This window comes from Toxoplasma gondii, chromosome XII, assembly GCF_000006565.2.
Source record: "Toxoplasma gondii ME49 chromosome XII, whole genome shotgun sequence".
NCBI lineage: Eukaryota > Apicomplexa > Conoidasida > Eucoccidiorida > Sarcocystidae > Toxoplasma > Toxoplasma gondii.
The window spans coordinates 861,962-885,270 of NC_031480.1; the positions used below are offsets into that span (position 1 = coordinate 861,962).

General features: G+C 50.1%; 2 protein-coding genes across 2 annotated transcripts; both read right to left on the reverse strand.

Moving 5' to 3' along the window:
- Positions 1 to 323: 323 nt before the first annotated feature.
- TGME49_219540 (cytosolic tRNA-Ala synthetase) lies at positions 324 to 14,660 on the reverse strand. Its single transcript, XM_002370667.2, has 18 exons — positions 13,683 to 14,660; positions 13,008 to 13,064; positions 12,061 to 12,265; positions 11,160 to 11,350; positions 10,261 to 10,395; positions 9,672 to 9,799; positions 9,057 to 9,237; positions 8,474 to 8,610; positions 7,700 to 7,872; positions 7,070 to 7,247; positions 6,449 to 6,517; positions 5,677 to 5,889; positions 4,100 to 4,438; positions 3,613 to 3,846; positions 2,987 to 3,094; positions 2,034 to 2,189; positions 1,699 to 1,851; positions 324 to 1,170 (listed from the first exon to the last, which is right to left on the reverse strand). Exons 1-18 carry the CDS (start codon positions 14,599 to 14,601, stop codon positions 904 to 906), a joined length of 3,843 nt encoding a protein of 1,280 aa, XP_002370708.2. The 5' UTR covers positions 14,602 to 14,660; the 3' UTR covers positions 324 to 903.
- Positions 14,661 to 14,950: 290 nt separating this feature from the next.
- Positions 14,951 to 21,955, reverse strand: TGME49_219530 (hypothetical protein). The gene is made up of 7 exons (XM_018779848.1): positions 21,241 to 21,955; positions 20,524 to 20,658; positions 20,075 to 20,225; positions 18,970 to 18,996; positions 18,451 to 18,519; positions 17,455 to 18,103; positions 14,951 to 16,906 (listed from the first exon to the last, which is right to left on the reverse strand). The coding sequence occupies exons 1-6, from the start codon at positions 21,364 to 21,366 to the stop codon at positions 17,841 to 17,843; spliced, it is 771 nt and encodes a 256-aa protein (XP_018634797.1). The 5' UTR covers positions 21,367 to 21,955; the 3' UTR covers positions 14,951 to 16,906; positions 17,455 to 17,840.
- Positions 21,956 to 23,309: the final 1,354 nt, after the last annotated feature.

The following is a 23,309-nucleotide window of genomic DNA, read 5'->3' on the forward strand; positions in this document are numbered from 1 at the left end:
AAATTGCCTTTCCTGCTCTCCGCAGAAACTCGAACCTCCCCGTTCTCAAGTGCTACCGGGGGAAGATTCTTCGCCTTCTCCGTCGTGACTGGGAAAGGCGCGTTTCAATACGAAGAGCAAAATTCGTAACTGTTGTCCTGTTTCTTTGCTGAACGCTTCTCTTTTTTCGCTTTGTTTTCTGCACCAAAGCCATCGTCTCGGCTCTGGGACACACACGCGTCGTCACTCGGTTGAATCTTCCGACGTCGATACACCCGGAAATCTGCAAAGAAAGCCTCTTCTTCACCGACTCTTTTCCACTACGAGACTTCCCTCGCAGCTGGCACATTCCCATTTGGTTCTGGTTCTGCCAAGGCGGAAAAGTTTCACAGGAGTTGTTCGATCGGCCGTTCTCAAAAAACTCGGAACGTCAGAACAAGCACTCCCATCGGACTTGACAACTGTTGCCACAACAGGGTTTCGACACTTGCATGCCTTCTCAAGCGCACAAATCGCGCGTTCTTCCTCGCTCTAGCTTCGGCGCCTGTCTGTGCAAATTGAATTTCCTTTCACGCGTCACTGAACAGGCAAAACGGGATGGAGAACAATCCACTAAACAACAACGAAGCGAATCCCCCGTTCTTCTCGCCACACTCTCCTTTCACACGGCCAGTCACTGGCCGGATCCTTTCTTTCCACAAACTCAATGCGAGCCGTTTTTACTCTCCGACAGCATGCCTCTTCCACGCGAGTTCTCTTATCGGCGGACTTCTGTCGCCGCCCTGGGCCTTTTGTCAGATTATCCGTCCAGAACGACCTCGGCAGACTTCCGCGAAACGCTACGCCAGCCTTGTCAGGGAACGGTGTTGCTCAACTCCAGCTCTGTTAAGGTTTGAAGCTTCCGCGCAAGTCCCTGGAGAAATCCTAGGCGCCGTATTTCTTCTCCGCGAACGCCGTCGCCTCGGCGACAGCCGCGTCCACCTTGTCAGCGGCGCCTTCCTTCGCGGCGCCGACGGCGCGCTCCCCCTTGCCGCCGCCTTTTCCACCCAGCAGGCCAACGCATGCGGTCAGCCACGAAGCCGCATGCAGTTGGCTACAAGCGGCAGGCACAAAGGCAATGGCCGCAGTGCCTGTCGCGGCGCTCGCGGTCACCAACAGGAAAGGCAAATCCGGCGCCGCTTGGTGCAGCGTCTGCAGACAGAGGCACCGGCGAGCAAACACACAACGCAGACATTTCAACATCTAGTGAAACTCCCGATGCAACGCTCGGCCACCGACATGCCCAGGAAATACACCGAGGTCTACGCGCCGTAAACGCGCCGCCCGAGAGGCTCATTCGGCGTCGCGTGGACGAGAAAAAAAAGTAAATGCACCGCGTCCACGGAAGTGAGCGCAAGACATGTGCTTTGAACACACACACACACATTCAGAACTGCAAATGTAAAAACGAGAAATCATCTTCCAGCGAGACGCCAAAAACAACGGCGATGGAAGGAGGCGAATTCGACGGAGGCGAAATCCAGCACGGACTTCGCCTACGCGGAGTACAACGAGGCGCGAGGGAAGTCGAAAAAGATACAGAGCAGGAGAGCAACGACGCAGAAACTTGTTTCTGTTTGCTGTTCCCGGAAGGAAGAAACTTAAAAGCAAGGCCTGCCTCCGTGTCTCGAGGTTCGCAGTCTGGCCTGCGTCCCTGTGTCTTTGCGTTTTTCTGTTTACCTGAGACGCAGCGTCGAGCGCTTTGCCGTCGCCGAGGAGCTGAGGCAAGTTGAGGACGAGGAAAGGTTTCGTTTTGTGTTCGGTGCCGAGTTCTTCTCCCAACTTCTTCGCCTCCTTCACCAACTCCTTGCTGCGGGCCTTTTGGAGTTCGAGCTGGGAAGAAGCGGGGGGAAGGCAAAACGCGACTGTGTGAGAAGACTGATGAAGTCGTCTCGAGGTCTTCTTCCTCGACAAGCAACACTCCGGTCCTACGATTCCCTCGCTCTCTTCATTTCTGCCGCAGCGTCTCTGTTCTTTCCCTATTTTCCTTTTTCGTTTTCCTTGTCTGTTCTTACCAGAGCCTTCTGAGCCTGCTCAAGCTGTTTGACGAGTGAGCGTTTCCCCACGAGGGGCAAAGGTCCGGCGCCGTCGAGAAGTCCCCTGGCCTTTGCAACTTCCTTTTCCAACGCTGCCAGTTCTCTCGGAGCCGAGGCAAGAGAACGAAAGGCCTCCTGCAACCAGAGACGCAGAACACACATTCAAAGTCAACACAGAGATACAAATCGATATGCAACTTCCCACCCTCGCGCATGGGCTGTTGTGGACGCTTCCTGCCGAAAGAAGCTCCCCAGGGAGAGAAAAAACCACATGTATAAAAAACACAAAACCTATAAAAATACAGACTACAAATATACCTATCTATATATATATATATATGTACGTATAAGTGAGTATATCTACGTAGAGATTTATGTGTGAAACGATCAAAGAATCGTCGGCGGGAGCACATCTCACTCCTCTCCTCTTTCGGAAAAACGGCGGTTAAAACCCTAAGCGTCAGCAGGCGAGAAAGTCACAAACGACCTGTAAAGCAGTCCACGGGTAGCCCAGGTGTCTGAGAAGTGAAGCATCGTCAGAGACGACCTCTCCCAGGCCAAGCACAGCTGTCACTCTTCACTAGAAAAAAGTTTCCACGCTTTCCCCGAGCTGCACATACGCACTTGGACATTCACAGATGAACACGGAGGCATCGTAGAGAAGAAAGCGAAACGAGAGCGTTCTCCCTAATAAAATCGAATCGGCTACACTCTCTGACAGCAGACAAACGCACACAAGCATATATATATATATATATATATATATATATATATATATATATATATAAACATATATGTAGGCATATGTGTGCAGTTGAATAGAAAAGCATATATACATTTATGTGCATATCTATTAGACGGCGGTGTGTGGGACCCTATATTTACGTTGAATCGCCTGTTTCGTGCATCATTTGCTTTTCGAGTTTTCTCACTTCGAGTTCCTCGAGCTCCTTGCGCGCTTCGAAGGCAGCATCGCCTGCGGCCGCGACGACGCGTCGCACGCCCTTGGCGACCGACTCTTCAGAGAGAATGCAAAAGTCCTGGAAAGTGGACAAATTGGAGACGGCAAGGCCTCTCAAGAACACTGGGAATCTGGCACAAGTCGCCGAGCGCAAGTGGAGAGACACCCCAGCAGACCATCTGTCTGCGGGCGCTGTCCGCTAGGACTCTTGGGTGGGGGCGGAGACAGAGAAGTAAAAGGTTATGAATGCAGGCTACAACGCCATTCTTCCCTTCAGCGATTCCCTAGCTCTATTCCGAGAGACTCCACGTTCGTCACCTCTTTTTTCAGTTCCTGGCTCGCTGGCCTTGTAACTTTTCTCTGTGCAGTTCAGCAGTTCAGACACACCGTAAACGAGAGGGACGCTGAAGCAAAAACGATTTACACCACAGAAAGCGTCGCCTCTGCCTCTTTCGAGTCGTTCTCGTTCCTGGCGCTCCTCCCTTCTCCTCGGTCTGCAGCTCCTCCCTGCGTATTTTCTTCCTGCCTTGTTCTCTCCCTCTGTCGGTTCTCGTTCTCTCCCTTCCTGGGTGTCGACCTCCCTCGCGGTCGCCTTACTGAGAGCTGAGAAGCGTTGTGCAGATGTGTACCGCCGCACAGTTCGATGCTCGCGAAAGGCGTTTCCGGCTGTGAGCTGTCGGCGAGAGCGACGAGAGACTCGATGTCTTCTCCGACAGAAACTACGCGAACGGGATCGGGATACACTTCTCCGAAAACGGCGCGCAGTCCTGGAATCTTCATCGCCTGCTCTAGAGGAACTTCTTTGTAGTGGACTGGACGCGCCTGTGCAATCTAAAAGGAGACAGTGGAGTGGAGACAAAGCGCGCGAACGCTCGTGGAAAACCGACACCCGACGAGAAAGAGAAGGAAGAGGGGGAGACGACGAGAGAGCGAACAGGCAGACGTGGAGGGAAAGAGAAAGCAACAACCAAAACAACGAGTTGCGCAAACACAGTCCGTCCAGACATCTCTCTACTTCACACGTTCTCTCTCTCAACAAGAGACAAAGTATCAGGAAGATGCCCATGTCGATCGGTTTGCTCACGCAATCCTTGACGACGTTTTCGACGGCGATAATATCCTCGTTTTCCAACGGCTTCTCTCCCGCATAGTCGAAACGCAGGCGCTTCACCTCAACGAGAGATCCTTTCTGTTGAATGTCTTCGCCGTCCTCCAACTCTTTCTCGTTCAAACAAGATTCGCAAATGCGAATGCCATTAGTGTCCTCGCGCTTGTCGCCGTTCGCACTTGCCTTGCCACCGGACCTCAGTTTTCTGATCAGAACTTCTCTCAGAGCGAAGTTCAGCAAATGCGTCCCTGTGTGATGTTGCGCCAGCCTGAATCGCCTCACGTAGTCCACAGCCGGTACCAGCTCGGTACCTTCCTGAGCATTGAAAACGGAGAAACAGTCACAAGTGCCAGTGCACTCTGGGCGAAATGCAGAGACCATATTAAAGATGCAGAAGACGTACACACACAACCAAGAGAAAAACGCACAAAAACCAAAGACCCTGCACAAACCGCCAGGAGGGACAGATACCGACGCCCATGGCAGTAGCGAGAATGGGCGAATTCGATTCCACATTCGCTGCTAATGACGAGACAGAGACAACAACTCCGGTCACATGCGGTGTCGCAGATGCGGAGACGACGAGGCGCTACGAAAAACAGAAAGCAGACTGGCTTTAACGGAACTCCCGACATCCAGAGACTCGACGACTCCGTAGTCGAGTTGAATGACATGACGTTTCACTCTGCCTCGAGTCTCCCTTCACAGTAGCTTCTTATTACAGCGCCGTGTCTTCCCTTCGGATAAACGAACTACCTCAAAAAACAGACAAATGCTTTTTCTACGTTCGCGCCAAACTCTTCTTCTCCACCTCCTTGTATATTCAGCTCAAGACGCCTGCGCATCTTTCGCTTCTCTCCCGTACACTTCTCTTGCTTTGCTGCGCGCTCCTCGATCTCTCTTGACTTTCGCTTGCTTCACCTGATCTCTCTGTTTCCTTCGTTTCACCTCAGCTCTATTGGCTTTTTTTCTTTCACACGAAGTGGAGAATCCGTGGATGGGGCATTGCGCGAAAGTCAAGTTCGATCTCGAAGACGGAAGCGACTGCAAGTCCACCAACGACCATCTTCTACGGTCGCGCAGCGACTCTCTTGCACTTTACCTCATCACGGATACGAGAAACTCCACAGAACTTCTTGATGCCATGAACAACGACGCTCCAGATGTATAGTCCAGTGGCACTGCGCGCAGGTGATGCTCCCCAGAAACCTTTTCTTTCTTCCGTTCCTTCTGCTTTCTTTCCTTCTTTCGCTCGTTCCTTCCTTCTCTGTGTGTATTTCGTATCCGCTCTTCCGAGCACAGGAACTTGCATTCGCTGACACAGCACTCCCCAGACGTCCCCCATTCGTCCTCCTCGCCGTACGGTCACTCGAGAAGGCCCCCCTAGCTGCGAGCCTGAAAGTCACGCTTTGTGCAGTTCCTCTTGAACGAAGAGACACCTAGAGATCCGAGAAGAAGAGAGACAAATGCCTACGTGCAGGCAAAAGGAAAAGAGAAGGGGGACTCGTGTTCAAACGCAGCAAATTCCCTTTGTCAAAGGTAACTCTTCTCACCCGGAGAGTTCCCTTCGACATGCTTCCGATGTGGAGAATGAAGTCCCCGCTCTTCTGAGAGTCAACAACCTCGAACTCAGCTTGTGAGGAGAGGTCAACTAGACGGCCGACGTCTCCAATCTGCCCTCCCTGCTCCGCGTAGAAACAAGTCTTGTCCAGAATCACTGCCACCAAGTTCTCTCCCGTCGGCGACGCCACCGCCGTCACTTCTGGCTATAAACGCAAGAAAAACGCGAAAGGGGAGAAGAAGAAAAAAGAAAAACCAAACATGAGAAGAATGTCTCAGATGCTTGTACAAAGGAAAGCCGCACAGAGGCACCGCTTCACATGCAAGACTTGCAGGTTACAAATCAACGGGTACCAGAGAGAACTTGTCAAATTTCGTAACCGAAGGTGCAGCTCCACCGAAAGGCACAGAGTCTACATATTGACGGTTTCAGGTTCTCTACACACTTTCACATCAAGGCCTAAATTCCATTCAATTTAACGACACCAAGTTACGCGTTTACGCGGAAATGAAATATGCAGCGGTAGTGCTCCCACTATTATACAGTAAAGATCATTTTGTAGGCACCGCATGCACAGGAGATTGAGGACGCCTCTGCACGGTGCATGAGAACGAGAACGCGCTACTCCCGTCGAGTTGGGATTTGACGGCCCAAGAGCCAACAACTCAGAGCTGCGTGTGGCCAGCTATCGGCTTATATTCGGGGAAAACATTGAGACGCGAAGGCACGCGGAAACGACGCAGCAGAAACGGAGAAGTGCTCACCGCGAATCGCTTTCCGTCCCAGATGGCCATGACTTTGGCTTTGATGGGAGCAGCTTCAACCGCGTCTTGCTGAAAAACCGTAAACAGCAATTGAGGTGATGCGCATCTGAAGGTTCTCAGTCGCACAGGGCTCTGCTTTGAACGGCAGTGTCCACTGCCTTCCAGAGAAACAGAAATGGAGAGAGTGCCACAGATGCGGCGACGCCCGTTCGCTCACAGCAACGGCATGCAGATCGGTAAAAAATCACACAGACATTCGCCTTCCACACATGGATTCCTCCACACACACACACCCACATCTACTCATATATTTCTCTCTGTGTGTGTCAGTATATAAGCATATGCATACAAATATATACAGATATATAACCATGTACATATATATATATAAGCATATACATATATACATATATATATATATATATAAACATATACATATATACATACATATATACATATATATATATATATATATATATATGTGAATATCGACTGAAATGTGTGTGTTGAGCATTTGCACGCGTGGCGACCTAAAATCTGTCCAGCGACGTTTGGGTTTCGACTTCAGAGGCGGCTGCACACTGCGCCTCTGGCCGACTTGACCGCTTCTTGCATGCGCACCGTCATGAGAGCTGCTTGATCCTTCACGTTCCATTCGTATTTCGCGGAGTCGTCGGTCGGAGGCACTTTGCGACTCTGGGCAAGCAGGTGACGTTGGTCGGGAGGCAGCGCATACACCGCGCCGGCCCCACCCTGTTTGAAGGAAGTATTCTCTGAAGCTGCGCGATGCGCGTCGAACCTGGAAACGCATGCCAAGAAAAATCCACTAACTACGATACTTTGATATTTGAGGATGCTGGCACCTGCCCAGTGCTCCCAAGGCATTCAACTGCTTAGGCACTCACGCGTACACTCCAAAACTGAGACAGACGTAACTACCGCTTCACAGAAAACATACGCACACACATTCAGTACTCGACGCATATTCATCTGCATATATGGACAAAGTTTTACGTAAGCATGCATATACATGTACATAAACGCACAGATATACATAAATATAGAGGCACAGATAGATAGATAAACACATATACAGATATGCAAGCATATATATATATATATATATATATATATATATAAGGATCTGGAATAGGCAGTGTACAGATGTGAAATGGCGATAGAATACAGATCATGGAAATGAAGTTGCAGACGTCTGGCACTGGGAGTATTATTCCGTTCGCGTAGACCGACTTGCGTTCGAACTCTTCGGCGTCGACTTGGAGTCCGACTTCTTCGGCCATGAGCTGAGTGAGGTCGAGAGGGAAGCCGTAGGTACTGTAGAGAGTGAACGCCTCACCGCCAGGGAAAACTTTCTGTCCCTTGGCCTGCAGCGAGTTCGCCACCTTCTTGAATCTCTCTACTCCCTGGAGGCCCAAGTCGCAACAAAATCACATAAACGGAAAATCTACAAAAATGCAAAATCTTTAAACAAGCATACAGCAGATACTATCCGCAAAAGGCAGTCCTTAAAAAACCGTGTACATACATACACATATATACGTATACATATATATATATATATATATATGTATGGTTTGGAAATTGCTTTTAATAAAGTGATGTGAAATAGGAATGTGTGCGTTGAGATGATGACGAAGTTTTCTTGTGCAGTGTTGACTTTTCCGTTTCAGTGGAAAGTCGTTTCGCATTCGGAAGAAAGCAAGCGAAAAAAGGCTGACACCGTGTACACTTCCTCTGTACACTTACACCTATATGTTTATATATATATATATATATATAAAGGCACATACATACGGAGTGGACCCCAAAATATGCAAAACGAGAAGACGAGAGGTATCTGCGTAGACTCCCCTTTGTTGGTTTCCCTTGCCTCTGGGTCCCCGCGTCTTTGCACTTCGATGTTGCGTTCCTTTTTTCTGAGTACTCTGAACGTGGACTCATTTGTGTCTTGCTCGCTTCCCGGCATTTCAGAAATCAAGTTTCTCGCCACCTGCGTTTCCTCACGTTGTCCAGAGTGCGCGAGAACTGCTGCTCTTCCTTGAGGAGAATGCGAACGACTTTCTCTTCGTTCTTCTTCATCTCGGGGAAAGTCTCCCCCAAGAGGGAGACGACGACGGGAACGAGCTTCGGGAAGTTCCCCTCTGAGGCGCAAAAGACAGAGAGAGGAGAGTGAATCGTGAGGAAGGCGCCACTCTGTTCCTGCGGACTCGACCCACGATATTCCCGACCCAAGAGAACATCCCTCAATCTCGACCTTGGAACGCATGCCTCTTGAAGACCGAACGTTCTCTTCTCCAAAAAGTCCCCGACGACACTCTACTATCGGGAGGCGAAAGAGGCGAACTCTATCCGGCTGCTCCGTCCATGCCTACAGGCGCGCTTTCATCTCTCTGCATGCATGCTTCTGCACCTGCTTTGGATCGCTGGAGAGCTGCGCGTTGCGCTCGCCGTCTCCCGAGCAACGAAACCAGAATGGAGACTAATGGTCACCAGGATGGACATGACGACCTCTGCGTCCCCTTCCGTCTCTCCCGACGCTGACTGCCGTCATGGAAGTTTCCCCGCTTTGACGAATGCATGGACTCACCTGCCATGCCCAGCGTCTGCCGAGCGTAGCGCACGGCGCGACGAAGAATTCTTCGCAGAACGTAGCCCCGGCCTTCGTTCGAAGGTTCAGCTCCGTCGGCGATGGCCGCAGTCAGGCACCGCGCGTGATCTGCGAGGACGCGATACGCCATGTCAACCATGTCTTTGTCCTCCTCGCCCACCTGGAAACAGTTTCGCAATGCGGAGAAAGAAACATTTTGGGGAGGCCGACGGGGAACCGCGCGTCCCCTGTCGCTTCGTCAGCCCAGAGAAGCGGCTCGTTGAACGACCGGAGGGGAATTGCAGATCAGAAATCCCCAACTTCCCCCCTGTCTGATCCCCCAAAGAAAACGTTTGGAACTCAGAGCACGTGTGAGACAAGTCTCTCTTCGTGCATCTGCGTCTCGACAAGCAGATGCATGCAACAATCAAATGTGGAAGCGAAAAGGAGTGGAGGGAAACCTGGAACGACACCGCTCGCTGCGATTGAGATCCGGCCTCAGACTTGTTTCCGAGCGGCCAGGACCCTCGCGCGCTCTCTGGTCTCGACGCGCGTCCGGTTCGGCTTTGATGCGAGAGTTTGGGTGCCTGTGAAACGCAAACGCTCTGTTCTCACCTTTCCTCCGTACGGTCGCAGCCCCGGACTCAACTCGAGAATCTTGTCAAAGAGAGCGGTGAACAGATCGGTGTCGTAGTTCGATTGCTTGTCTTGCAGCACAGAGGCGACGCGCTCCAGACCCATTCCTGCAAGAAGATCCCGGTGGATCAAAAGCCCACAGAAGCAGACACACACGACAAACATACACGACTGTGCATGTGCAGATTACGTCACAAATGTCTCTCGATGTACAGATCCAACTCGAGGGAGCTGCTTCTCAATGCGTCAACTCCGAGTTCGCGGGTGGATGAGGTCCAGAAGTCCGCAGGTGCATGCACCACAAAAACGAGACCTTGAAGCAGCTTCCGGATGCGCTTTTCTCTAAGCGGAAGTCTCCGACCTTCCCTCGGTCCTCCCCTCTCGAGACGCTCTCTGGACACAAGGAGAGGAGGTGACGGACTTCTTGCAGGCACGCACGAGCAAACTTGAGGCATCACGGACCCACGCATGCATGCATCCGAGGAGCTGCACAGGCACGAACGTGTGCATGCATGCAGCTGGGGAACTGAGAGAACACCTGCATGCAAAGAAACGAAGCGGCGCGTACCTGTATCGACGCAGGGTGCAGGCAGGGGCGTGAGGCTGCCGTCTTTCTCGCGATTGTACTGCATGAAAACGAGGTTCCAGATCTCCAACACAGATGGATCGTCCGCGTTCACCAAGCTGCTCGCGTCGCGGCCTCCTGCAAGAAAAAACGAATATTTCTCTCACACCAGCCAGAGGGTCAGTCTCAGTCTAACCCAAAACACGGAAGTATACATCTACATCAACATATATATATACATATGTATATATATATATATATGTACATATGTATATATATATATATATATAGATATGTGCAGATGTATCAGATTAGACAGAGACGCAGGCAGGGCTGCATGCACGTAGAGAGAGCGACATGCACACAGAAACATCTGCTTCGATATGCGCGACTCCTCTCAGAGATATCCGCACATATATTTGTATTTACTGATGAATCCCCATAGTCATCTGCATGCGCATGCACAGTCGTCACCCCGGCAACACTTGACCAGACGAGCGATGTGGGTGTGGCACGCGGTCAAACTTCCCAACTGCGCATGCATACCTCCCTACACAGAAATGCATCTACGCATGCACATATATATATATATATATATGTATAAATATAAACATATAAAAATATAAATATATAAACATATAAAAATATAAATATATATATGTATATACAAATATATATATATATATATATAAATACATATCAATATGAATTATTTAGATATAGATATATCTATACGAAGACGGGCCAGAGAATGTCCACGTCGTCGCGGGGGACCAGTTCGTTTTCGCAATTTCGTTTCTCAGGCGTCAGAGCGTTCCTGACGAAGGAAACAGGAGTGGACGTCGGACGCAGCAGTCGACGCCTTTTTCTCGACTGAGCCGCATCACCGCTTTGCCGCTCACCGATGCGGTCGTAGTGGATCTCCGAGCACGGACCGCAAGGCCCAGTGTCTGCCATCTCCCAGAAGTTTTCCTTGGCGCCAAATGGCAAGACGCGATTCGCCGGGAGGTACTGCAGCCAGATGTCTCTTGCTTCTTCGTCAGGGGGACAGGAAGGAAGGCGCGGGTCGCCCCCGAAGTACGAGGCGTACAGGCTGCAAAGGCAGAACGCAAAGGCGACGCTCGTGAACGAAGGCCAGGCACTGCAGCTCCCTTTCCTGCTCAAAAAGCTGCGAAAGCTGTGACAGCTGTAGGTGTGCAGATCTACACGGGAGGAAGACGGAGACATGGAACACAGACACCGCGACACTGAAATAAAAACAGATCCACAGGTATGGAGATAAATGTATACATGAATCCATATATGTATATATATTCTGATCTGTTATACATAAATATATATATATCTATCTATATATATATATATATGCGCGGACGAAGTCTGAGAGGTAGGCATGTAGACGCAGTCACCCGAGTATGCCTGTTTCTGTATCGAAAGACGCAGAAGTTGACAAAGAAAAAAAAACCAGGTAGTGCTGGCAAAACCCCCAGCGTGTGCGAAGGCCTCTGAGCTTCGCTTGTGTCCCTGGAGTTCTTTGTAGAACACCTGCATACCATCCGAACTGCATGCATCCATGTGCATCTATTAATCTACATAAATACATATATATATAGGTATATATACGCATGTGTATATGGATGACTGTGTATTTGTGTCTGTGGGGCCTTGCGCGGCGCGTCAGCGAAGACATGTTTCTTTAGAAACAGCAGCATGGCTGCGTCTTGAGCTGCAGAGGTTCAATCGATTCCTCAAGCTCGCGGGGAACGACTGGTCAAGAAACGAACTGCGTGGAGAAGCTCTGACCGGTCTTTGGGGATTTTGTAGACTTCCGTGAGCAACTGCCAAGCCCAGGCAATCGCCTCGCGCTTGAAGTAGTCGCCGAAGGACCAGTTGCCGAGCATCTCGAAGAAGGTATGGTGATAAACATCCTTGCCGACATCTTCCAGGTCGTTGTGCTTCCCGCCGGCGCGAATGCATTTTTGGGTGTCCGCCACGCGACGCAGTTTGCCTGCAGAGAGCCGAGAAAAAAAAACGCGAGCGAGAGAGCTGGAGAGAAAAGAAACCAAAGAGCGCCGCGGAGCGAACAGGAAGGAGCACAAGAGGGAGAACGAGAGAGGGAAAACAAGAGAGGGAGAATAAGATGAAACATTGGGGACGAACTACGAGACCGAGAAAGACCGTGGGCAGATGAGAGACAGAGACAAAACGAGAGAGAAAAGGAAAGCGAAGGAAATGGAAGGAGAAAAGCTGCGATGTGCGAAGAGAGCAGGCGAATAGCCATCTCCTTTCTCCCCCCTTCCCCACAAGGACTACTCACAGGCGTACACGGGAGTATGTACGGAAACGGAACTGCATTCAGACAAAGACACTGAAGAAGCTCCGTGAAAGAGGAGATATACCAGTACGCATGAATCGGCACGTATGTACATACATTTACGTTCATATCAACATGTACATAATTCTATATACATAGTATATATATATATATATATATGCATATATGGATGCATATAAACATCAATTGATATACATGTGTTCCCTTCATGCCGATATCAGTATAAATAAATATATATATATATATATATATGTATTAAATGCATGCCGGTGTCAACGGATAAGGACAGAAACGGGAGGCGCGCGATGCATTCTGAGGAAGCGCGAAAGTGACTAGAACGATGCGTATGCTGCAGCAGTCGGGGAAGCGCCGAAGGGTGAAAGGTGTGCGGAGTCTTGCTGAAGAGGAGCCTCACTCAGGGGAGAGCTGCGATCTATCTGGCCCAGAAAGATCGGCTTGAACTGGTTCATCCCTGAATAAAAAGACAGAGAGGATCGACTGGAGAGGTCTGTGCAAACACACTGGAAATCGTACGGCATTCGAGAGCAAGGCGGTTTGAACTTCCGTTTCGTCGCTTTGGAGGAAAAAGAGACATGCAGCCGAACCAGAAGACCCGCATGCAGATACGGAAGCATTTTGACTTTGTTTTTTCCGGCGTTTCTTCAAGAGCCATCACAGGTGCTTGACTCTGCAAGGTCGATGTCCTGTTGCAGCTGCGTCGCTTTGTCTCCAGGAGAGTGACGTCCATGGGTGACTTTCGTGGTAAAGCGGAGATGCAATACGCAAGGAAAAAGAGCGAAAGTCGGACCTTCCACTTGTGTATGCATCTTCAGATGGTCGGCATGTGCAGCATTCCACTCCATCTTTCGACGAACTTCTTCAGAGTAGCTCAGCGGCAACAGGCGTACTGCTTCGCCTCTCTTTTCTATTTCTTTTCTCTCTCGCTCTCTCCTTCATTGGCTCGGCTACCGCTCCTTCCTGCACTTTTTTTTCACTCGCCCTCTGTCCGTGGAGACCGTTTCTCCCTTTCCTTCGCGAGGCTCCCCGTCTGCATCTGCTCGAAAGCTCCCCCTGCTCTCTCCGTTTTTACCTGCGTTGATGAACAGCAGGGTGTTGTCTCCGCGCGGAATGACCGGCGAGGACGGATAGATTAGATGGCCTTGCGCCTCGAAGAACTCGAGGTAGGCGCCGCGGACGGCCTCTCCAGACCATCCTTTCGCCTTTCCTTTTGCCGAGATCTCCTCGATCTTCGCTCTTCTTTCTTCCTCAGTCATCGCCATCTTCCCAGAGTGTATGGACAGCGGAACCAACGGGATTCTTGCGAACGCGCGGGAGTCTGGACGTCGCGCAGCAGACGTTATGAGACTGAACGACTCCCAAGGCGAGGAGAGAGACGCGGCCCCAGACGCAAGGCGAACGTCCGAGAGGAGCAGGGAGATCCACGTGGACGAGAGCGAAGAGCGAGAGGGAGACTGCGGAAAGATCGAAGAAGAACAGAAAGAGGGGGAAGGATGGCGAGGAGATCGAGAGCACAGACGAGGCCTGGCAGGACGCGAGAAGTTGAGAAGCACCCGAGTCGCCGAAGACGACGAACGCAAAGGGGAAAGGGCAGGAGAAGAGAAAACTCCGAGACGCGACGAGGAGAAAGTTTGGCGAGGACGCGAGAGAAAACTCAGGTCTGTGAAGAGACGCTCCTGGAGGAGTCGCGGCTGCATGCGAACGAAGTCCGAGAGTCTCCTGGGGGGGGAGGACAGAGCAGAGCCGGAGTTGAGGGAAGCAGAGACGTTTTCTGTGGTCAGAGACGGCTGAGGAAGCCGACGTCTCTCAGAGCAGTCGCTCGCGAATCGGCCAGGCGGAAAAACCGACGAGAAACCGCATCCACCACCCTCCCAAGAGTGCAGACAGGAGGGAGAGACACGGTGCAGAGAGACACAGAGAGCACCAGCTCCCGCGGGAAGCGAGGAGAGAAGGAGCACGAGGAGCGCGCAAAGAATTGGAACGTCAAGCATGAAAGCGACAGTCAGATCGCGCGGACAAACAGGAAAGACTCAAAATGGAAGAACACCGGAAAAAAGACTTCGTCGTTGTCGCGGGAGACACGAGAGAATCCGTCGATTCAGACACCCGCTGCGCGCCCATCCGGCGCATGCGCGGCAAGAGGGCGCGGGAGCATATACAGACACAGAACAAAAAACGAGGCGGAGACGCGCGGAATTTCTGCGGAGAATCGAACAGAATGGAAGAAGGAAAGAAAACGGAGTCGAGCAAACGGGGGAAGGATGCGTCTTTTTTCCGGCGAAAAAGACGAATTTCTTCCTTCGAACGCGGTTTTTCTCTCCAAACCATATGTCGGGGTGACCCCGAGACGACTGGTGCCGCACTGGGGAGTTCGAGAGAGTTGGAAGCCAGGAGTGTAAGAGGAGTTCCCTGTTCTTCGATGGCTCTCCATCCCCTCTTCTGCGAGAAAGGCAGACGAACCTCCGTTGTTTTACCGCGAGAAACTGAGAAACATGCGCCGCCGTCAGTCGCCACGGAACGCCACAGCGGGTGGGGTGTCGCCTCGACAGTGCGTTTTGCTACGCAACTTGCCTAGCGAAGAAAGCGGGGGATCCGTAAAGCAAATGGCGACAAGAGGATGGGTGAAAGGTGAAGAATCAAGCGCTTCTCTGCATGGTGTGAAAACGTCCCTGAACTTTGCTCCGTTCCTCCTCCGTTGGAGGCGCAGGCAAGCGCGGAAATTCGAAGAGCCGAGCCTCGCTTCGTAGTGATACGCCCGACAGACATCACCGAATCTCCAGGGACAACGCCTTTCAGAAAAACCAGTCAAACGAAGGCTTTTCTGATTTTATTGATTCACTGTTTCGAAACGCACATGAGGGTGGACTGCAGGATGCAACCTCACTGACAGGGAGGATCTGCGAAGGAGGGCACACACGCTCACCAGCGCTCCAAAGTAGACGCGAGCCTATTTGTTTAATGCGTTTTGAGAGGGAGAAACTTTCAGCGATGTCACGCCTAACTGATGGGAGCCTCCACGGTCACTAGAGAGAGTATCTTTCTTCGAAATCAAGTGAAAGACAGAGCGAGATTCTCTCGGAGGACTTCACTGCTTTCGCATGGCAGTTCGCCGTGCGACTAGACATAAAGCATGTAGACGAGGGAGACAATGTCGAAGGTCCTCCGAAGAAATCGGAGTGAATCTCGCGCAAAGAGACCCCCGAAACGCAAGCAGATCTCTCGCTGCTGTCTTTCTATTGTCAGGTTTCCTCTGTCTCTGCATCAGGATCAAAGAAACGAGGAAACGCATCCGCTTCCTCTGCTTTTCCTCTCTTTCTCACCCCACACTCCATTTGAAAAGGTGTAGCTAAACGACATGTGAAGCGGCGAACAAGGGTGCCTCCTCGTCTGTGTGTGTCTCTCTTCGTCTCTGTCTTTTTCTCCTCTTGTCTCTTCCTTTGCATTTTGCCCTTCCTCCAAAGTTCTCTGCACCAGAGACGAGGCGATGCAGAACAGGAAAGAGAGGAAGCCCAGGAGGCAGAAGTCAGGGACAGGAGGACTCGCAGGAGGCATGAAAAAGTGGACGCAGAGGAGGAAGACGCTTGAGAGGGATCACGGCCCTCTTCGGTCTTGCGAGAACTTCAAACGAAAGCATTTGGCGTCTGAAAAAAGGAAAATGCGTAGACCTCGATCGAGGCGCATTTTTCGACATGTCCTTGCAGAGTCACACGAGAATGGAGCGAACGTAAAAGAGCGGAAAAAGAATACATAGGAAGCGAGCGAGCACGAAACAAGGTCTCCAAGGCAAGACGAAGACAAATCAGAGGACGACAGAAAAGCTGGAACTCGAGAGAACTCATCTTCTCCTAATTCATGTGTCTTCCCCACCCGCGCTTCTCTCGCGTTCCGATCGCTGCCCTCACGGACAGAAGGAGCAACGCGAAGCCGAAGCTCAAAAAGAGAAGAGAAATCGCACGCAGAGAGAGTGAGAGAGGAACGAACGGAGAGACCAAAGACTCATCAATCTTCTGCTTCCCGCGCCGCCGCAACTTCCTCTCCGCCTCTCACAAGAACATTTCCCCAAACGCCTTCACACGCAGGACACACTCGAGGAATTTCGTTTTCATCCGCTGCATGCTCTCGCCGCCTCTCCGCTCTTGTCTGCGCCTCTGCACGGATGTCTTCTTCTCGTTCGTTCGCGGAGGAGACTCCTCGTTGCCGTCCACCTGCCTCCGACGCAGACCAGAGAGAAGAAAGAAACAGAAGACACTCCCTATGGAACTGCGCGCTGCACGACGGCGACCCACAGCGAAGCGCCTGCGAAAGAAAAAAGGACAACGAACAAATGCATGAGATACAGCGAACGAACAACAGACAACAAATGAGAAAACGCGCCGGCCATGCACCCAGAAGTCGAGAGACACACAAGCGACACCCACTGAAACTCACACTCCAACTCATAGTTGTCTACATATATATATATATATATATATATATTTATATATATATATATTAGTATATATTAGTATATACAAGTTTATATGTGGAGAGACGAACATCCGTATCTCTATCAGAGTCGACGTCGACATTTGTAAATACATGTGTATGACTAGCGGTGGGGGGTGCGAGAGACTCTTATGCATACTCTCCGGTCGCTCAACAAATCTACATACACGTACACTATGTATATGTATATATATATATATATGTATTTATAAATAAATATATAAATATTTATACATATATATATATATATATATATATGCGTGTGGAAGTGTGCATTCACGTCAAACGGCGGAACTTGGAGAGTTGAGTCGCTCTGCGCTTGTGTGAATTTGGACTGGATTCCATCCTTCCAGACGCACACTGAAAATTGCTGGGAGGCGGCAGTGCGTGCATGCGAAACCATCGACCCCCGCATCCGGCATCAGCGCCTCCAGAGACCGAAGTTTCTCCTGCAGGCCAACCGCGAGAAATGTACTGAAAAAAACAAGTCCTTCAAACATATATATATATATATATATATATATATATGTATATATATATATATGTACATGTAGGCGTTGAACTGCATAAATCCTGTATTGCGATTTATTTACATCTTCATATCTTGATGTATGTTTCACAATATTTACATCGCAATCTTGGTCGATCGGTTCTTCGTGAGTATGAACGTTTCGTCTTGAAAACGCTTTTGTATGCTACCATCAACGCTCCCCTTTTTGTTTACTGTCGACATGCCTTGTGCTTCCTACGTCACCGTCCAGCAGGTCCTCTTCTTCTCCTCTTGGCTGCTTCGTTTCCTCGTTGCGCTCTCTTCTCTCGCATGTCTTTCCTCTCTGTTTGTGTGCGTCTGGGCTAAGCGTTCTTTTCTCTGCTTGCTTCTTTGTCTGCCATCTTTCCTTCGCGACGTTCTCACCGCGTAGCACCACGGTCCTAAAACGAGGCGCAGTTGTGTTGGGTCGCCCTCTGCGTTCTCAACTCGAAGAAACTGGAGTTCGAGGAGAGACTGCACTGAAACGCGGAGACGCACAGAAAGACCTCACAGCGCCTGTTCGTTTGCTGCCAGTCGACAGCGTCTTCTCGCCAGGCGACGTCTCCAACTACGCGAGACCTTTGCGGCGGCCACCGGGGATGCCTTCCGTGAATGTATGTCTGCATGCACCTGTGTTGCGTTCTCTGTGTATGCATGCGTATATATCTGTGCATGCACTTGCTCAGGGATATATTTATTTTTTCGTGTGTGTGTGTATGTCCCCGTAAGTGAGAATGTATCTTTTGTTCATGAATTCGCATGCAAGTGCAGAAAGAAAACGCGCAGAGAGATGACTCTTTTTCGCTGCAGACTCCTTCGCGCCTACGGAGGGAAGGCGCACACCCGCCTTTCGCCTGACACAAGCGTATCCACTGCAGCAGCGTCAGAGGCTGTCCTGCCAAAAGACAAGCGAAGAAGAGAGAGAAAAAAGAGAGGAATAGAGAAATCGAGGCGTTCCAGGCGACAGGCAGAGAACGGGAGGGCCGCGAAAGCGAAGAAAAAAGAAAACGAAAGGACCGTAGGAATCAACAAGGAAGGCGAGGGCGGCGAAAAGAAGAAAAGGGATCACCAAAGCGAGGAGCGAGACGAGAAGAAACAGAAGGAAAAAAGAAAAACGATTTACACGGAGAGTCAAACACCTTGGCCTCGGCCGCGGCTCAGGCCGCCGATGCCCCCTTTTCGTTCTTCAGACTTTTTCGTTTTTCTTCAGACCTGTCTTGTTTTCTGTCTTTGCCACTGCGAGTGAACTTTGCATCTACGAGACGCAGTGACAAGTGAATCGCATCGGCAAAAGACGACTCATGCGCGGAACGGAGAAAACACCAGTGAAGAAGAAAGGACCTACTTGTGCGAAGGAGATAACTCGCTGCAGCTGAAAACGCAGACGCAAAAAAAGACCGCCAGAGTGTACAGACTCGGACAGAGGGAACTCGCGAGACGACAGGACGAACGGAGAGAGACGAAACAGCCTCGAGGAGAAAAGGGGAGAACAGGAGCGAAGGAAACTGCTCACGGAGAAGAAGAAAAAGAAAAACGCGATGGAAGTGGGGAAACATAAACGCAAGTCCTGAACTTCATCACATCTACTCACCAACCGTGTGTCCTCCTGCACTTATATTTCTCTCTGGATAAAACGAGTTTTAGAAGATAAAGCGGATGCGTTCGGCTCCATACGCGACTCTAAACATACGTCTACATATATAAATATATACTCGTTATCTGACTGGCTCACGCTCTGCACACCTATCTACGTGGAGAAGCAGTTATCACCTTGAACTTCAAATGTCGACGCCGTTATGCACAGATCGCACTGTGATACAAACATGATTCGCCTTAGAACCTTGGATTCACAGCTCGAAGTAATAAAGAAATGTAGATGCATATGTATATGCATACAGCCTGGTGTACATACACGCCCCTAAGCTCCATGACGATAACTTGAAAACTGAAGATCCTAACCGCTAATACGAAATACAGGTTTCGAGTTTGACGTTTCTTCTCGCAGAAGGTGAGGTCCCGCCGTGGTCGGAAAATGTGCTGCATAATTGTCTCAGATTATTTTCTCCCTTCTTCGAGATTTCGTTTTCTTCCTCGTCGCTCTGCTTTTCTGTCCACTTCAGTGAACTCGAGTACACTTCGTCTCCGTCTGCCTTCGTCTTCTCTCTCGCCGTTCGTCTTGCGTCTTGTTTCGTTTCTGTCATCTCTTCATCCCTCGCCAGTTGACTCTTCTCGCTCTTTTTTCTTCGCCTAGTGTACTGTCTTCGTCTTTATTCTGCCGTTCTTGGCAGTCCGGAGACGCATTTCCAGTGGCAGTTTTCTCCTCGCTTCTTCCCAGTAACTGTGCTTGTCTTCTCGTCTTGGAGTTTTAGACTTTCCTTCTTCTATTCTTTAGGCCTCGAATTTCGCGTCTTTGCTTTGAGCCGGCTACGCTTCTTCTTTGCCTACTTTACCTTGGAAGATGTGCAGCTGCGTGAGAGAGAATTTCTTCGAGACGCGCTGGAGCGTCCTGAGGGCGGAGAGGCTCACGGGGAGCTCCTCCTCGGCTTCGCTGCGGAGAATCAAGAACGCCGTCGAGGATCTGCTACCGTCGCAGAAAACTTTCTGAAGATCGGAAAACAAAGAAACAGCGAAGGCGAGACACAAGTCGCATCCGGCGCCGAGTGTGCAGAAGACGAGCAGACGGAGAGAAGAACGAGGGGGAACGGAAGGACAGGCGAAGGACGCAGACGGCGAGAGAGAGAAGTCCTGACAGAGGACGATCGAGGAGAACAAGAAGCGAAGTGCCAAGGCGACGAAGAAGAGAAGAAGAGAAGACGGAAAGACCGACAGAAAGCAAAAAAGTGGAAAAGACGAAGAAACGACTGGCTTGCGAGGTGTCTCGTTGCCTCGCAAGTCGCACCCGAACTTTCAGTCCCGTAGGTCGGAGAAAGTCTGAAATTTCATCGACGAATTTCCGAAGCGCCGGCGGCCGACCGCAGCCGAATGCGGCATGGAGCTGCTTGTGAAGAGACTCCGCGTCTTCCCACGGCATGGCCTGTGAACAAGAATCGAGAAATTGAAGAAAAGAGAGACGAATGCAGAGAAAAAAAGAAAAAACAGAAAAGAAGCAAACGCGGAACAACACACACGGCAACCCACTTGGAAAAAACCAGTCGTGTACAGACACCCAGATGTCCGCCGTTTCGTCGATAATGTTCTATTTGCATGCAAGAGCAAAAGAGACACAAGAGCATGGACTTTCAGTCAATTTAAGAATTTAAAGAGTAAACCACATATGATAAAAATATACAAAGAGACATCTTTCGAGAGGCCTCGTATGGCTGGACAAATATATGTATATATATATATATATATATATGGAGACGAAGGCATGTGAATGCGTAGAGAGATACACAGATAGACAAACAGGTAGAGATAAAGACAGATGTAGATACAGACACCGATATAGTCATAGATATAAACAGAGATAAATAGAAACATGTGACACCATGCAGACATATATATATATATATATATATGGATATACATATATATATATATATATGAATGGGCATAGACAAAGAAATAGGTTTATCTTTTGATGAGAGTCCAGATTCGACACAAGGGTGTCGGTCACCTTGAAGAAGAGAAGATGCTGGGCGAAGGCGACGAAAATTTCTTTCGGGGGCGCATTTCTCGCGTCGGATGTCTCTTCCGTTTCTCCGGAGGCCTGGCATCTCGGCGAAGTTCCGCATCTCGCCATCTTCCTGTGCGGAGCAGTGAAAAACTTAGGAGGAGGAAGAACAAAAGGAGAAGAAAAGGGGAAGAAGCGAGCGGAGAAAAGGTGCAAGGGGAAACGGAGACCGAGAAGACAGCGAGGAAGGAGAGAGAGGATGGAAAACGGAGAGGAATCAGACAGGCGAGGATGCCAGGACGAAGAGAACGAGGTGTGTGAGGAAGGAGAGAAGAAAGAAAGAGGGGAGAAAAGAAGAAGAATGGAGGCGAGAGGATGGCAGCGAGACGCGCTGAGGACGAGACGGGGAGACAGGAGGCAAGACAGAGAGAACGAGGTTGTTGGAGAGTAAGGAGAGAGAGAGGATGCAACGAAAAGAGAAAGAGGCGCAGCAAATCAACCAGGCAGGCACATTCAAGGAGAAGAAGGCGAACGGCGAGAAATACCACAGGCGAAGACGGTGACCTAGAGAACAATCGATCCGCTCGATTGGAGACCTGCGAGAGTTTCGGTTTTCTTCTGGGGGAAAAAACGGTTTTGAAGGCGGAGAAACGGGAGGGGCAAGTGAAGCGAGCCCAACGAAGAAAAGAACATCGAGAGAGAAGAAAGGAGATCTTTTTGGTGACGAGAAAATCCGAGAAAAAGAAATTCTCGACCGCCTTGTGCACGCAGGTAGCTGACGGCTGTCTTGAACCCAAGGGGATTCTGCGAAGTTCTCCCTTGGCCTTCCCCTCCTAGACGGCAAGGTCTTTGTTTTGACCAGGAAAAAAAAGTGAGAACATCTTTGTCAAGCTGTTCTGTCTCCTCGTTTCCATGGCCGTGTGTCTCCTCGCCGGCAGGAGACAGCTTCCTCCGACAGGCCTGTGGTGACACAGCTTTACAACAGACAGACTCGCCACTGCCATCATTTCTCCCTCTCCCCTTCTCGCACAGTTTCTCGGTTTGTTTCCCCCCGCTTTGTCCTTTTTTCTCTTTCGTCGATAAGTTTCTCTCTTACATTCCCTCCGTTTTCTTCTTTTGTTCCTCCCTTCCATTGTCTCTGTTCGCTTCTCTCTCCCTCTCTCTTTCTCGCTGCTGTCTTCTCTCTCTCTTCTTCTCAGTCCATGTTTATTGTACGGTGACGGTAGCGACAAATTCGATTCGAGCGCGTCATCCTGGCTTTCCACTTTCGCGAGGGGACGGGGACTTCTCTTTTCCAGAGGAGTGTCTCCTGGAGGCTCGACCCCAACACCGAAAACGCTGCACAAACGGGCAAGAGCACTCACAGATGCTTCGAGTTTCTTCGCAAATGCCTTGGCATTTTCCGTTGCCACCACGGAGATTCGGCGTTTTTATCCTGAAGAAAAACCATGTTCGCAGCTTCTTTACAGAGAGGTAGTCGTCGCTGTTCAGAGAGCAGGCCTGACTCCCTCGACTCAGATGCCTGTCTCTAAGCACACACCATACACCGCATTCTAAGTATCCACCTATATATGTACATGTACATTTATACGTGCAAATATACATATATTTACACATTTACATATTATGTATATATATATATATATATATACGTATCAGGTACCAATTTATCTTCTTATATATAAATACATATATATAGATATATATATGTACAGATATATCAAGAAAGGATTTATAGAGGGAGATGTGCCGAGATGTGAAGAGTTAGAGAGACTCATATATCCAGCAAGATGGTCTGACGATGGTTTAAATCAATGGCTGTGCAGAGCGAGTTAGATCGTTAGGTCTGAGGACGCGTCGATCCAAAGGAAAGATGAGAAATCCAAAGGAAAGATGAGAAAGTGCAGTGTTCCGTGTCTGTCGGTTCCGTCTGTCGCTCTCTTGGGAGGCGGCAGACCCGGCGGGTGTCGTTCTCTCCTCTCTTCTTCTTTTCCTTGCTTCTCGCGACTTTGTTTTGCGATTGCGGCGTCTTGGACGAACGAACGGGCCAGCGTCCACGCGACGAAGGAAGG